At 44.7% G+C, this 16,299-nt stretch overlaps 1 protein-coding gene across 2 annotated transcripts in view; it reads left to right on the plus strand.

The window, feature by feature from the left end:
* FGD5 (FYVE, RhoGEF and PH domain containing 5) overlaps positions 1 to 16,299 on the plus strand; it is a 152,445-nt gene that overhangs the window by 90,985 nt on the left and 45,161 nt on the right. For both annotated transcript variants that reach the window (XM_066616284.1, XM_066616283.1), the window contains exons 6-7: positions 8,235 to 8,380; positions 9,411 to 9,567. In XM_066616284.1, coding sequence (XP_066472381.1) covers positions 8,235 to 8,380; positions 9,411 to 9,567 — 303 coding nt within the window. The remainder of the gene's footprint in view (positions 1 to 8,234; positions 8,381 to 9,410; positions 9,568 to 16,299) is intronic.

Here is a 16,299-nt window from a genome sequence, read left to right on the forward strand (position 1 = left end):
TTTATGTTGACCCACTGGGCCAGCAGGGGCTTACCCTGGGACACGGGAACAAATGTTGCCTTACCCTAAGAAGGCTTCTGGAGGCCAATCATCTCCCACAGGATTCAGTAGATGCCGCATTGGTGCCACTTCATCACCATGCGGGGAGTTGTGGAGGATTGGGCTGCCCACAACATATTTTGCTATATTATACTAACTTGTTTTAATTTTTAATTATCAACATAAGGCATCAGTAATCTGCATGAAATAAAAAGGCAGAAGCTAAATATGAAGAGTAAATCTAATATAGTCATACAAAATACTGCATGTGTTGCTAATATAATAAGATTTGAGCCAGAAATAATTAACTGGAAATGATTGGGAGAGGTAATGGTGTGCCAAAGCATACTTTCTTCTGCCTTGGTTTTCTTGGACACTGTTGTTGGACCAATCAAGTACTTGTTTTGCTAATGAAATCCTTCAATGAATGAGAAAAGTCTAGCTAAATGAAAGAAGTACTTTGACTGTTACAGTGCCCAAAGCACTTGACAAAAGCTTACAGGCATATAATGTCTGTGAACTATGGCCAGTTTTCACTAACAATTGGCTGATTCATTTATTCTCCTGTTTGTTCATTTTTTCCTAACCAGCAGGTGGGAGAAGAACTTTTTATGGGTTCTTTATGGGGCGAACAGGAAGCCAAAATGGTTGTCAAACCACTTAGTCTCTTTCTTTCTAAAAAATAAACATGTATGAAATTGTGCCAGACCCACTTGGCATGCTGCCAAGGCTTTTGCAAAGGGCCTACAATGCAGGGTTTGAAACATGCTAGCTGAGTTTTGCCAGTGTTCAGTCTCATTCTTGTGTGTGTGTGTGTACACTGAGGTCAGGATCCATGACCTAGATTCTATCCAGCAGTGTGAGAATAGCCAAATGGTGTCTACTGTGTTAGAATTTTACTGCAATTTCATCTCCCATTAGAAAAGCTGCAAGAGATTTGAGAAGATCACTATTCTGTACAGTACAAGGTCATCCATTTTCCAGTGTCAAACGTGCCATTTCCAGCTCAATTGTACCTAATTTGCCTAGCACCAACGCAGCAAGGTTAATGGGGCATGTGCTGCATCCCATGAGGGAGTTTCAGATCCTGGAGGTTTGTTTCCCAGAATAAATCCCCTTTAGAAGGGGAACCTTCCTCTCATACTCTGTGGTAGGAGAGTTAACTGATGGTTAAAGACACACTCTTGTGGAACTCCTTGCCACAGGATGTGGTGATGGCACCACCAGGCCTATATGCCTTTAAACAGGGATTGAACATATTTATGGAGAAGTCCATCACAGGTTACAAGCATGGTGGCAATATGCAAACTCCGGGTTTTAGAGGTACCCTATCTTGGAATATCAGATGCAAGGGAGTAGCAACAGGATTCAGTCATTGTCTAGAGTGCTTCCTGAAGCATCTGGTGGGCCACTGTGAGATACAGGAAGGTGGTCTAAATGGGCCCTTTGCCTGAGCCAGCAGGGCTCTTCTGTTTAAGGCAGAAGGGGTGCCAGGAATTTGCACTCCTGAATAAGTCCTGTGAGCAGTTTAAAGTGTAATATAATGAGACTGATGGCGCAATCCTAACCAACTTTCCAGCACTGGCATAGCTTATGTCAGTGGGGCATGTGCTGAATCCTGCAGTTGGGGGGGGGGCAGTCATGGAGGCCTCCTCAAGGTAAGGCAATGTTTGTTCTCTTACCTTGGAGTTGCATTGCTCTTTTGTCAGTGCTGGAAAGTTGGTTAGGATTGCGGCCTGATTCTTTTTTTTTACTCCAGCAGGAAAATTGTTTGGTTGCAAACCGTTTTCTATCTTTTTTTGTTATTTTTATTTGGCTTTGTTTATCAGATGATGGATTTAGAGGCCTTTCAGGTATTGTGATTGATTGGAGTTATTGAGACTGCAAAAGTACTTTACCTTTGATTAATGGTTTCTGAGGCTCTCAGCATTTTAGGCAACAGTATAATTTTTTTTCTTTCTTTTTTTTGAAACGGATGCTTATAGCGATTACTATTAGGCTTCCGTTTTTGGGAATTAATCACTGTGAGGCTGGTTAGCCCGGCTACTGGAATTAAATCATTCATCTGATAATTCATTATAATCACACACCAGTCCAGTCAATTAACAATTAATTAAACTTGCTGGAGTTGTATGAGAAAATAAAATTGGCCTCTCTTTTACCTTAATAAGTAATAAATAGTTTTGGGGTCTGAGGTTTTTTCTTTCATTCTAGATTTGAGATCTAGGTTTATTCGCTGCCAATAGTGTGATGTGTCATTAGTTCTGAGGCAAAAAATTCTGGAGATGGATTTAGTACTTAGATGGCAATCAGTATATATCTTTCATTGAAGGCCCAGGTTATTTTTCAAAACAAAGAACTGCAGGAGTGTTTGTAAGACACTGGGTTTTGGGGGGAGTTGGTCCTAGTTAAAGGTAGTACAGTGCGACCTCGGTATCCACAGGTCTGTCATCTGTGGATTTAATCCACCATGGATACCCACGGAAACTGGGGTTCACTTTAAAAGCATTTTGAAGTGTCAAAATTGCTTCTCCTACTTTCATGCTTTCAAACGGTGCCATTTCCTAGTCTCCAGTACTATTTTTAGACTTGAAAGACCCACTTCTGGGTCACGTGAAAGTTCCTGGCTCCTCCTATCACAACGTATTCTGGAGTGAACCTGGGAGGTGCAAGGAATCTCCGTTTGACCTGGAAGTGGGTCTTTCAACCCTAAATATAACGTTGTAAGCTTGAAAACAGCCTGGTTTTGCCACACAATGGAGCAGTCCCAATTTTCACACCTTTTTTTGTTTAAAGGCATTTAAACATGCTGGCATCCGTGGTAAGTCAAATTCGGGGATGCCAGATCTGCAGAAACTGGGGTCCAGCTGCCTTTGCACTATAAAGGGTCTTATCTGAAGGCACATAATGCAACAACAACCTTGCGGCAGGTGAACAGGTCTCAATCAGTGCCAGGATGCCACTTCAGATTCCACAAGATAGAAAGGTGGACTGTAAATGAAGTTAACAAATGGAATAAATAGCAATAGGCACCCTGTGCATTGACCTTAGATTGATGGGCTGCAGGCAATCTGAGTTTCCCTCTTGCCTTTAAATAAGTCCAGGAGGCTTGAGTTTCCTTCTACATGTCTTTCCCTCCTACTCATTTCTTTTGTCCTCTCTCTCTCTCTCTCTCTCTCTCTCTCTCTCTCTCTCTCTCCTGATTTCTGTAAAGAACAGAACACAAGATATGCCATATTTGTGGTGGGGGGAGGAGGATTGACAGGTAGAACACTGCAGGAAGGTCCTTGTCTCCTAATTCCATGATGCATTTTCAAGAATAATGAGAATCTTTGGGATCCTTAATATACAGTATTTATTATTACATTATTTCTTTTAAATCTTACCTTTCTTTCAAGGAGCTCAGAATTGCACACAGGCTGTAACTGTACCATGTGGTGTTGCATCCCAGTTAGGCAAACTATAGTTATAGGAAAGTACAATTTCTCCCACCACATTTTATCCACACAACAGCCCTGTGAAGTTGATGATGCTATGAGAAAATGATGGACCCAAGGTTGAAAAGTGATGGGGCCAAGATTGTTGTATGGTTGAGGAGGAATTGAACCCAGGCCTCCCTGGCCTACAGCTAAGTGCTGTTCCTAGTACTAGACTGTGTCCCACACTGTATAAACAGTAAGCTGGCCAGATATTTAGGTGTTTCTATGGTCTAACACTTGGTGATTGGAAGCATGATGTGCATTTACCTTGTCCTTCTTCAATGACACACAGAGAAGGCAAGAGTGGTTAAGCTTATTATGAGACTGGTAGTGGAAGAAATAGGATATCCTCTGGTCAGTGAAATTACCCTCATTCCCAGTCTGCTAATGTCTCTTAGCAAGCATATTCTGGATGTTCATAAAGCAATGGTTCCCAAACTGTGAGTTGTGCCTTCCTGGGGAGCCCCAGAAACCAGCCAGGGGAGCTGTGAAATCCTTGCAAAAAAATCTGCTGCCCAGTGGTGTTCCTGGCACCTGGGGCAACTCACGTTTTCCGCCCCCTACACCCCGTTTTCACCCCCCTCTTCTCCACCCCCCGCACCTGACCCGGAAGTAAGGTGATGTCATCGTCACCGCAGTTACTTCCGCGCAGCTACCTCCTCAGTGCCCCCTTTGAAAACAAGGGGGAACGGAGGAGGCAGCCCCAATGGAGCCTGCCACGCTGCTTGTAAGTGGCGTGGAGTTCTCCATTAGAGCAGTTTGGGGCTGCTGGAAGCAGCCCCAGACTGCTGCAGTGGAGATTGGCGCGGAAAGCTCCATGGGGGCCTGGGAAGCAGCATGCGTCTCTTCCGAAATTGGAGGGGGTGCGCACCGCTTCCCCTCTGCCTCTGAGGGACGCCCTCTGAGGTGGAAGAGGGGCGCCCAGGAGCACTGACTGGGCCAACCCCCTCCCCTCCTTCTTTATAGGAGGATAGGAGATGGGCAACCTAGAGCACCAGCACTACAGGAGTCGCATCTCCCGTCGTGCTGACGCTCTAGGGTGCCCATCTTGTATCCTCTGGAAGAGGGGGGAGGGCACCCTAGAGAAGCGTTTTGTCTAGTGTGCCCTCCCCTCTCCTCCGGAGGATACAAGACGGGCGCCCTAGAACATCAGCGTGACAGGAGTCGCATCTCCCAATGCGCTGCCTCTCTAGGGCACCTGTCTCCTATCCTCGTATAAAGGAGGAGGGGCAGAGGTGGCTCAGTCGGTGGTGAGGCACTGACGGAGAGGCAGCTGCTCGCTGCCTCTCTGCAGTGCTCCTGGTTGCTCCTCCTCCAGTGGGGGGCAAGGCTTGGGAGGGTGCCCCTGGAGGGTCAGTGCCTGGGGCTTTTGCCCCCTTGCCACCTCTAGGTATGCCAGTGCTGCCGTCCAATACAATGTATAGAATTGTAGTCCTAATGGGGAGCCTTTGTCAATGGAACCACCAGTCAAAAAAATTTGGGAACCACTGCACTGAAATTCCAGGTAGTTTTATCTATAACAACAATTAATGGACTCCAACCCAAAAGGCAAAAAAAGGTCAGATCAGGACAGAATTTTTTTTTTTTTAAATGAAACCAGGAAGCGTTTATAACATCCACACATCTGGTGCAACTGTCTTCAGTGAGGAGCCACTGGGAGTTTTCAAATCTCAGTCTCTTGCAGTGTATTTCTTCTGAGCTGGCTTTTCAATTAACAGCTCCCACTCTTCCTCTCCTGGTCACTCTCTAATTCTTTCTTCCTCTTTCTTGTGCAATAAACTCTCCAGGCAATTTCATGGTTTATTGGGATGCAAAGGAAGAATTGGGAAAGCACTGAATGGTTTTTCTTTTTTCTTTTTTTTAAGTAATTCCATATGCTTCTCCAGTGCAAGCAGAAATTTTAAATGTGCTTCCCATTCCTCCAGTGTGCACTTATTTTTGTAGACAATGTAAGATCCAGCTATTTTTCCCATAAAGATTAGATTGGCAGAAAACAAGAAATTTGCCTGCAAGAGCCTTCATGTGGGCCAGAACAAGGAACACCCAGCTGCCTGGCTCAGACTCCTCTCCAAGTGTATCCGCTCCAGGGGAATAAAGAGGAGAATTTATACCCTTGAATAGTTCTGCAGGATGCTCGCCAGGCAGGATAGAAATAACAAGCAAGCTTCTACTCTGCAAAAGACTTACAATGCTTCATTGCTGTAAAGAGCAAAGGTTTGTGGGATATCAAATACAAAGACATATGGGATACCTTTTGCAGGATACCAGAGGGCCAATACAGAGCACCATGAGTGCATTTGCTTGGTTCAGATGTCACAGCCAAACCATCAGGGCTGTGTTTTGGACATTCCCTCCTCTCCCTCCCATTTCCCCTCACATGCTCTTGATTCCCTCTTTCATTTCCTAGTTTGCAATAATTATAGTTTGTTGTAACATCCAAATTGGACAACTTATGGTTACGGGAAGCCACAAGTTGCCTGGAAGCCTGCTGGAAACTCAGTGATTCTGAATCAGGCCAAAGTAATGATGCCTCAGGTTTTATTTAGCTCATGGATAAAAAAGCAGCAAAATGCTCTGTGGTATTCCACTAATGCCATGATAGTATCCTTTAATTAACACTGATGTGTTTAACTTACCACATGTATTTTTCTTGATGTGTTATCTGGGGGCCAAAGGGAAGATAAATAGTAATGAAAGGTGTTTGAGAAAGAGAACATACTATAGTGGTTGCCGCCACCACCACTACTACTACTACTACTAATACTGCAATGTAACATATATTTCATACCACCAACCATTTTCTAAGTGAAAAAACACATATGTGTATACTATTGGGCAAAAAATCTTTGGGAAAGACCTTTAATGGCCAGGACTTCTGTCTCATAATCTTAGTGCGCAATCTTGACACGCATTTGTAAAGCTTTTCAGGGCTTTTATTCTAATGGAACACATCGGAATTGTGTTCCGGCACCTTTTTTATGCACCTTTTTGATGGGCTTCCCCTACAACAAGCAGCAGCCATGCTCAATTCCGCCTCCCAGCCCAGCGCCTGCCTCCCTCCCTCCCCTCGAAAGCACAGCCACTGAACAAGGGTCCCCCCAGCCTCCCCCGCCCAGCCCAGCCCAACACAATCCCCCCATAGGGCTGCACTTCTCCCCCCACCCCATCCTTTCCCAGGCAAGCTTCCTCCTGCACCAGGCAACTCTGGCTGACCAATGCAAGGGCGCAGTGAGCCCCGTTGACTCTAATAGGACTTACTTCTGAGTAGACAGGCAGAGGAGGGGCTCTGAGGCTGCAGTCCTCTCCACACTTTCCTGGGAGGAAGCCCCGCTGCCTCTAATGGGACTGACTTCTGAGGAGACAGCCATAGGCTTTGGCTCTGAGGCTGCAGTCCTCTCCACACTTTCCTGGGAGGAAGCCCCATTGACTCTAATGGGACTGACTTCTGAGTAGACAGGCACAGGATTGGGCCCTGAGGCTGCCATCCTATCCACAGTAAGCTGCATTCACTAAAGTGGACTTCTGAGTAGACATGCATAGGATTGGGCTCTTAGGCTGCAATCCTAGGCACCTTGGGAGTAAGCTCCATTGACTAGAACGAGACTACTTCAGAGTAAACATACCTAGGATTGGGCTCTTAATCCTGGCAGAGATATATATCTGCACCTGTTTTCACATGCTAAGGGCAGGTGAAAAGGGATTCTACATGTGTACAACGTGCTGTCCAGCCTTGCCAGAGATCCTCCTCATCCTTCCCCCACAAGCATGCCCTCCGCCAGCCAGCGTTTGCAGCTCCTCTCCAGCAATGCACAGCAGCTGCTCAGGGCAGCAGAGAACATACAATTGCATGCCAAGTGCCTTTCCAAAGACACAGAGTATTCTGATGCCTGAATTAAACCATATTTAATTGCTTGTTTGCAAACGTAGCTGTTTCTGTGTGCACCTAAGGATCCCTCTCGTGTAAGAATTCCTTTTTTGTTCTTACTCCCACAGTTGCTTAGAGTAATTTTACTACATGGAACTCATGTAAGCCATTTTCCAGAATCCATTCACTGCTTCCTCTCCTCCAAGTAGTGCCACACTACATACTACATGCTACAAGTGCACCTGTACAGTATTTTTCCCCATGTGTAGAAAAAGTAGCTAGGGGGAAGGGGATGTGGAGATTGACAGCCCAATCCTATGCATGTCTACTCAGAAGTAAGTTTATCTTTAGGGGGAAGCATATAAAAAATATTTTATTTCTCCAATAAAAAATGGTTTAAAAATAAATAAAAGATTAACAAGTTGTGATTTCCTGCACCTTTTTTTTTTTTTACAAAAAAAGCACTGAAGCTTTTGTGCCTCCTTGAGAGGAAGCCAGAAGCGCTGGCGTGCGGAGTCTGACACAAGCCTCCGTGCTGGCTTCCTCTTGAATGCTTGCGTCAGCCCAGCTGGGCTGACGCAAGCACAAAAGGTAGGCGGGGGGGGGGGAGGGAGGCATTCTTGGGCAGGGGAGGGCGGGCAGTGGGCGGTGCAGGGATTGGGAGGCGGGGCTGGGACCTGGCAGTTATGAAGTGGGCATGGCATAAGTCAAGCTCAGAAATTACCAAGGCATGGTCATTAAACTAATTTTACAGCTGAAGGGCAGGTTTAAAAGATGATGGAAAAGAAGCTGTGTACAGGAATGGGCAACAGCTTACATACTGCATTTGGTGTTGTATGGTGTGTTTACAGAATTTCCATGAAGCTATCCTCAGAGTGCTGGGAGATGAGGATGACCATGAAGAAGGAAAGCTCAAGGAAGGATTGAGTGAGATTCCAGAAATCTACAAATTGCATCAGGAAATATTGGAGGAACTGGAAGAAAAAGTTCTCAACTGGTAAGTGACTAGGTGAGCAACTTGCATGCCACCTAAGGTCAGCTTCCTTCTTCCAGCATTTGTAAATCATCCGAGATACCAAGCACCTGCCTGAACTGAGAGAGGTCAGAGAATCAAAGCAGCAAGGATGAAACATTTTGCCCTATGGAGATCTCAACCCAAATATTTTTCTTTTCCCAGAAACGTGTGGTTTTATATTACATCTGACACAGAAATACAACAGCATTAAATTTTACCACTCCAAATACTAAATATCTTGATACATAGTTCAATAGTTTCATCTTCAGAAGATTTTAGATGTTCTTTCCATATGTTTCTAGTTAGGACGAGATTCCAATATAAAAAAGGAGGTCATAAATGTATTCTGCAAGAACTGTGTAAGTGCAGGGTGAATGTAGAAGCCACACTGAAGCACAGGAGGATCACACATGTTATCAAAGAAGGACCCATTTTTCTGTCACCAAGACATGGTACCCTGTTGCAGTAACAGAGCTGTACTTGATTTTCCAGCTTCCAGAGGACAGACAACAGCTTCTAATAAAGAACAGCAAACTGTTCATTTTCAGTTTAATAACAACAGAAGCGCATAACCACTAATTGTAACAACTCCAACAACCATCTTGCAAAATCCTAAACAGCTGTTTGTTCCCAATTTGCACTTTCCTGGTGGCCCCACCTCCAATATTAACTCCCGGTTCACCCAAACAGTACGCCTTCATGTTCTTTCCGACAGCTACCAGCCACATATGTGGCCTACCTGGTGTCTGGCACCTCTTTTGTTTTTGCAGTCAGGTAGGCAGCAAAACCGGGGGCTCACTGAGCCCTGGATGTATTCACAACAAAATGTGTCAGGCCTGCATGAGAAGCAAGAGCCAATTCCTCTGGTGTAGCACTGCTCTTTTCTTGCCCATGAACTCCTGGAAAGTTCTTATCGTCATTACACAGTTCAAGGCTGGCAAGTACAATATCTGTGTGTAACAGCTGCAGGAGTTTTCTTATTTCTTGTTTGCTTATCCTTATGTGGCTTTAGGGAAGAACATCAGAAAGTGGCCGATGTTTTCCTCTCCAGAGAATCAAGGTTCAGCCACCACACCACTTACATTATGCAGTTTGATAGAAACTTGGTTTTAATGGATGAAGCCCGTCTTAAATCTCCCCAGCTGGATATTGTCATTCGGGAGTTTGAGGTAAGGCCCCTCCCTGTCCTTTAGTCTATCCACTTCATGGTTGGACTGCAATGCTCTCTCTCTCTCTCTCTCTCTCTCTCTCCTCACCCACCCCTAAAGTCTAATCCTTCTGTTCCACCAGACCTCAGACAGGAAGCAGAAGGAGTTATTACTGATTATTCAATTCAGGGATGATTGTAGGTAGAAAGTAAATCTGGATAAGTGCGCGTACATATTAAAGCTGTGTGCACATCTTCATATGGGTATATACATGAAAGAAGAATTTGTGTCACTTGCCCTTTCATATATGCAACATTAATTAAATGCTTTAATTGAATAATAGTGCCATGTGTAATCTTCCATTCTCACATGGAGTATGGCCATAGGGAAGGCAGGATTTTGGCCTCCTTTATCTTCTTCGTTCCTATATCCTGTCTTTTCCCAGAAGATCTCCTTTCCCCTTTTACTCCTATCTCCTACTTCGCCCTCTAATCACCTACCATTGTTTCTGATTTTTTCCATTCGTCTGCCTCCTTTTTCCTTCTAAACTGAAGAGGCAGAGCAATGCCATACAGACCCAGGTTATTAGTTCCCATGCCAGCTCAAGGATATCCAGGTCATATCTGAATAGGAATTTGAACCCAGCCTTCCAAGTCCATCTAGTCACATGTCCTTGTCGTGGACACATTCACAGATGGTTATTTCAGTGTAACAAATACAACTTGAATCTTTAATTTTGCACTGTTCACACTTAAAATCTCAATGCAAGGTTCAAGAAGTGACTTGTACTTCCTGGTTACCTGATGGGGGAGGTTTGCACAACTCTCATGTAGATATCCACTAGTTCCAAATGAATGCATGAATTGACTGTCCAGGTACATTCACTGTATCAATAACTCTGCAGGAATGGTGTCAGTTCTAAGTCATCCCATACTACTCCACCCCTTATTTAGGAAACATAGGAAGTACCTCAATCCTATTTTCTCCTTTTTGCACCAGGACTAGCAGTTCTGGGTGATGCAGATGGAGCCTTAATCGCAGTCCTAATGCAAATCAGTTTCTCCATTAGGATTGGGCAGAGGAGGGGAGGAGAAGTAGTAATATTTACTTATCTGACAGAAAAGGTTATAAGGATAAATTGGCCCCTGCATTTTTTATGTTGCCTGGGCTGTCAGCTCTTTGAGATATAGATTGTGTCTCCCACAGCAGCACATCTGAAATATTAATAATGATAATTCATTAAAAGAGTCATTCATCATCAACCTTTGCCAGCTGATATTTCACTGTTTGAACGCCACAAATAACTGAAATCTAAAAAGACTACTGCAAAGGACTTGCTGGGAAATGCAAACTTTTCAAATAATAATTTTATTATTGTTATTGCCATTTTAAGCTAAGCTATCATGTGGTCTCTACTTTGGTGTTGCCCAGGTGGACTATCCACTGAGACCAAAAAATCCATGTTTCAAATGTCAATGAGCCTGGGCCCGAGAAAAAGGAAAGGTTCATAATATTGTTGGCATTAACGCTAGTAGTCGTACACATACTCTGTGTGTGAGTGGTATCTATATCTACTGAAAACACACATACAGGGATGTGTTCCAATCACTGCGTCCAGCAGCGGCAGTCCTGGGGGAGTTGGGGGGGCAAAAGCCTTGGGGTGCCACGCCAGTGGGGCTGCTGCTGCTGCCTCAACCCGCCCTCTGGAGCCCTTCTGAGGGCCAGGAAGACCCTGTGCTGCATCCACGGGCACTTCGAAAGACTTCTTAGGCCTCTGGAATGCTATTAAACAGTACTTCCGGTTTCTAGAAAACCAGAAGTATGTTAAAAGGCACTATGGAGGCCTCAGAAGGCTTTCAGAGTGCCTGTGGATGTTGCGCTAGGGTCCGTACAGCTAGTAAATCTTTTCTTGAGGGGGGGCGGCATGCTGCAGTCCTGTGCCCTGGGGTGGCACAGGAGCCATGTCTGCAACTGAGCCTGAGTAATGAGTCAAGTCATGAGTCAGCAATCCCACCACGCAACTCATGAGCTGTAGCAATAGCTCATGCCATTGTGACTCAACTCATGGAAAATTCCAGCTCATTTCGAGTTGACTCATTTCAAGTCATTTTGAGAAACAAGTCAAGCCTTCCTCCTCCCCTCAACCCCCCAAGTCCCCACCTCCAGAACCACCTACCCTCTTCCCATCATGTCTACCGCTGCCATTGGCCTGAAGGCAAGCTTCGAAATCACCCACAAGGTCAAAAAAGTGAGCAAGAACACACACATGTGAGGGACTCGTGTCTCGTTGAGTCATGACTTTTTCTGAGTCACTGGGCCCGAGCAGAGTCAGAATCAGTGACGTCCATGACTCGAGTCAACTTGGATAATCAAAAACAGTGTTTTGTGCGACTTGCATTGGGTCATTTCAAGTGCCCATCCCTGCACACGCATGTGTGCGCAGTCGGCCCTTATCTTACACAAGGGCTACATTCTGAGGTCTGTGCATAAAGCCAAAATCATGCATAGTCAAAACTACCTTAAATTTTTAAAAAATTATCTCTTAAAGAACTACAATCACAGTGTAAAAGATACATGGGAATTGAGATGACTGAAGGAACAGCAGCTTAATTTTCTCATTTCAGGCTTGTGCCAGGGCATAAACAGAATATGTCGAACAGCAGGTAGAAACACCTGCACTATTTAAACTGTATTTAGGGTATATTTATACAATAGATTTCAACTGCTTTACTATCTTTTCCATCTTCCCAGGGAGTCTTAGGAGGTGATATTTTGTGAAGGGACTAACAATATCTAAGGGGGAAGTGGAAGGGACTGAGAATTTCTGTTAGGTTGATGACTGGCATAAATTCTAAGTGTAATAATGCATATTTGTTGCATTCTGACGGTTCAGTCCTATCCAATTTCCCAGTGCTGGTGCAGCTGTGTCAATGGGGCATGTGCTGTGTCCTGTGGCAGTGGGGCAATTACAGAAGCCTCCCCAAAGTATGGAAACATTTGTTCCCTTATTTCAAGGCTGCATTGTGGCTGCATCGGTGCTGGAAAGTTGAATAGGACTGGGCCCTGAGGCATTCATTTTCAGAGCAGAGAGTATGTTCGCTAAGCACATCCACCCCACTTAGAATATATCTTCAACTTATCAGAGAATTCTTGGGCTGCAATCCTATACACGTGTACCTAGGACTGGGGTCGGCAACGTCTGCTGCGGCTCCGGAGTCTGGGTGAAAGTGGCAAAGGGGGTGACGCGGCGGTAAGGCTCGCAAACATGCCGTACAGCACATTTGCAACAGTGCGCACTGGTGGTAAACTGGCATGTCGAGCCCAGGATTGGGCTCTAAACATCCCAGAATTCTTTGGTCAATACTGTGTCAGTTAAACTGATATAAAATTGATGTACGTAGGTTTGTGGTGCAGAATTATTTTCTATACTTTCATGGCTCTCAGTTCACCAGCCCAGAGGTTGGTCCCTGACCCTATCTGCAGAAAGGTCTCTGCTCCCTTTGAGTTGGCAGTTGGCAGTCAGAATGTGCTCAGCTCCCTCGAGAGCAATTCAGAACCTTGCCTTAATCCCACTCATGTTGTCTAGCACATCAATCAGTACAACTCTTCTGAAGATTCCTTTGGTGTGTTTCAACTCAATGGTTCTCACTCTGCCCTTTTCCATCTCCCTTCCAATGCCCCAGGAAGCAGGGTCAGTATGTATTTCATGGGAACATCATGGCCTCTGATATTAAAGAAGGAATAAAAGTTGTAGTGTTAATGCTTTCCTTTCAGCCTTCTATGTAGCCCCACCGTTCAGATACAATTGGAGTTAATGGGATTTTTATCTAAGCCATAAATCTGAGCTCAGAAGATTTCACGGCTTTCCCCTATCGTTGATCTTCTTCTTATTCACAATGGTATCCACATGGGCAGTGCTTTTTTTGTAAATAAAAAGGTGCAGGAACTCACAACTTGTTAATCTTTTATTTATTTATTTATTTATTTATTTATTTATTTATTTATTTATTTATTTATAAACCATTTTTAATTGGAGAAATAAAATATTTTTTATGTGCTTCCCCCCTAAAGATGAACTTACTTCTGAGCAGACATGCATAGGATTGGGCTGTCAATCTCTACATCCCCTTCCCCCTAGCTATTTTTTCTACACATGGGGAAAAATACTGTACAGGTGCACTTGTAATGTGTAGTATGTAGTGTGGCACTACTTCAAGGAGAGGAAGCAGTGAATGGATTCTGGAAAATGGCTTACATGAGTTCCATGTAGTAAAATTACTCTATTTACTCTGAATTACTCTATTTACTCTAAAATTACTCTGAGTAAAATTACTCAGACACGCCTAGGCTTGTGCTGCAGATTGGCATGGGGCTGCACCAGCCAGCTTCCTTCCCCTCCTCCTCCGCCAAGCCAGTACCTGGGCATTCCGTGGGTGCTGCAGCCCATCTTCCTGGCTGGCTGTCCATCCGTCCTCCTCCTCCTTGGCGTTGGCGCATGTCCCCCATGCCCTTCACTGGCTTGGAAGCTGCACTGGGAAGCAGAGCGTGGGGGGAGGGGAGGCAGGCTGGGCTCAGGCGAGAGCTTGGAGATGGGGGCAGGAGGGGGTCGTTGTGCGGTCAGGCAGGGGCCAGGCGCCCACCCACCCTGCATCCCCCAGCACCCACCCAGCAAATGCCTCTATTTTGCTTCCCCCCCCCTCCTGGAATGCCTCCAAAGGGGAGCGGCCCCTGCAAAAAGGTGCCGGAACTCTGTCCCCGCGCGTTCCATTAGAAAAAAAGCCCTGCACATGGGAGTAAATAATCATAAATACTAACTGCAGTTAAAATGGGGGGGGGGGAGAGAAAGTAACCCTTTCTATACTAATTGTGAAATTGTAGTAACCCCTTCTACAACTAATTTTGAAAAAGTAAACCGATATTTACTTTTTCAAAAATGGAGGTGCCAAGTAGGATTGCCCCCCTTTCCTGACCAAGCCTTCTGTACCTTTAGCAACTCCCTGTTGACAATGAGAAACTCAGCAGATGCTGCTTTCCCTGAGCAGTACCAGTTGAATTTCCCACAGAACTGTCTTGGAAAGGATGCTGCCACAACCTTCATGCAAGCCATCAGGGCATTTGGTTTGTCTGGCTTCTGTGAGCCCATTGTGGAAATTTGGACTTTTATGGAAATTTGGGCATTTGGGCTTTTGTGAACTCATTATGGAAATTTAGGTAGGAAGTAGATAATTGATAGGGTAGGAAGTTGTGGCATGGCTGTTCATACTCTGCCAATATATCTCCTATACCGTAATCAGCAGGGATTTGCTGGAGCCACTTCCTCAAAACAAGTCTCGAGTCTCACCCACTTGACTTGAGTTGCAAATGAGTCATAACATGGGCCATTGCAACTTGTCCAAAGCTGTTTTTAGAGTCAGTTTGACTCAAGTCCGAGTCTTTTCAAAAAACAAGTCAAGCCATAGAAGCTGTGAAAAATGGAAGCACACGCAAAACAGAGTCGCAAGCACATACAAAAGCAAATCTTGCCTTGTCTATTCAAATCTTTTCATTTTTATGGTAACCCCCCCCCCCAGTTCCAAGTCAGTGCCCATGTTTTTGACACGCATGACTCAAGTCCATACAAGTAATGAAAAACAAGTGTTTTCACGACTTGAGTCCAAGTTGTGGCCCATCCCTGATAATCAGTAAGGTTTAAAGTGGATGTTTGAGTCTCTCATAGTGAAACTGGAACTGTTAGTGAGTTTAGACTGACTGATTTAGCTTTCCTCATCCCCTGACCCAGCTCTGTGACCAAAATGTTTTGAACTGTTTGAATTTAAAGGTGGTGAGCCTAGCTGTTTATGAGCCAAGTCTGTGTGTATTTTTCCATGCTGCTGGTTATATTCAGAGCATGGGTGGTGATGGTGAAACAATGCTCTTCTGCAAAGGGGTTTTCAGCTGCTGCCAAAAACCAGGCATTGAAGGGGAAATGAACAGACTGCTTCCTGCTTAACATCTACCACTGGATCTTTGCTTGCATTTCCAAAGAAAAGTGATCCTTCAACTTTTCAATAATATTTGTAAAAAGATCACAATACAACCGAACACAGTTGAATCAATGGGCCACATCTTACTGGACACGTAAAAGTTGTGAAACAATATCTGTTTGTTCTGCTTGGCCTATAACGGGGTGGGCAAACTTTAAACTTTAGGGATCCTGTACCAATTGTGTAGAAGAGAGAATTTCAGCAGGTGTAGGTTTTTATCTGTGAGATGACAAGCTGCACCTTCTGAAATGCCCTCTCCTATACAATTGTTAAAGGTCCAAGATCCCTAAAGTTGCCCACTCCTGGCCTATAATAAGCTGCTGAGCACGTCATGCTTCCAAAAATATCCAGAGTAAGAGATAATTATCTAGTGGATGGAGTACAGTACTAATGTCAAGTTCTTCTTGAAAAGTTCTTGGCTTTCATATTAGCTTTGAAGTACTTGTGTATTATCATCTGGCCCGTGGTTGAATCCCTCCAGGTGGTACCAATCACCATAGCATGAGTGTGACCTGGAATGCCACCCAATGCCAGGTCCGTTGCATCTGCACAATCACTCTCCTCCCAAAAATCCATGGTCCTCTCATGGCTTCTACCTCTGCAGAAGTGCAGAGCTTCTTGTTTAATTTAGGGACCATGCATATGAAGGAGCTCCTTTGTTCACATGATTCCAGAAATCAAGCCAGAAGTCCTGCACTTCCATGTTTAATAAACTGTGCAAGAAACAAGT

The sequence above is a fragment of the Tiliqua scincoides genome, chromosome 2 (assembly GCF_035046505.1).
Source record: "Tiliqua scincoides isolate rTilSci1 chromosome 2, rTilSci1.hap2, whole genome shotgun sequence".
Classification (NCBI taxonomy): domain Eukaryota; kingdom Metazoa; phylum Chordata; class Lepidosauria; order Squamata; family Scincidae; genus Tiliqua; species Tiliqua scincoides.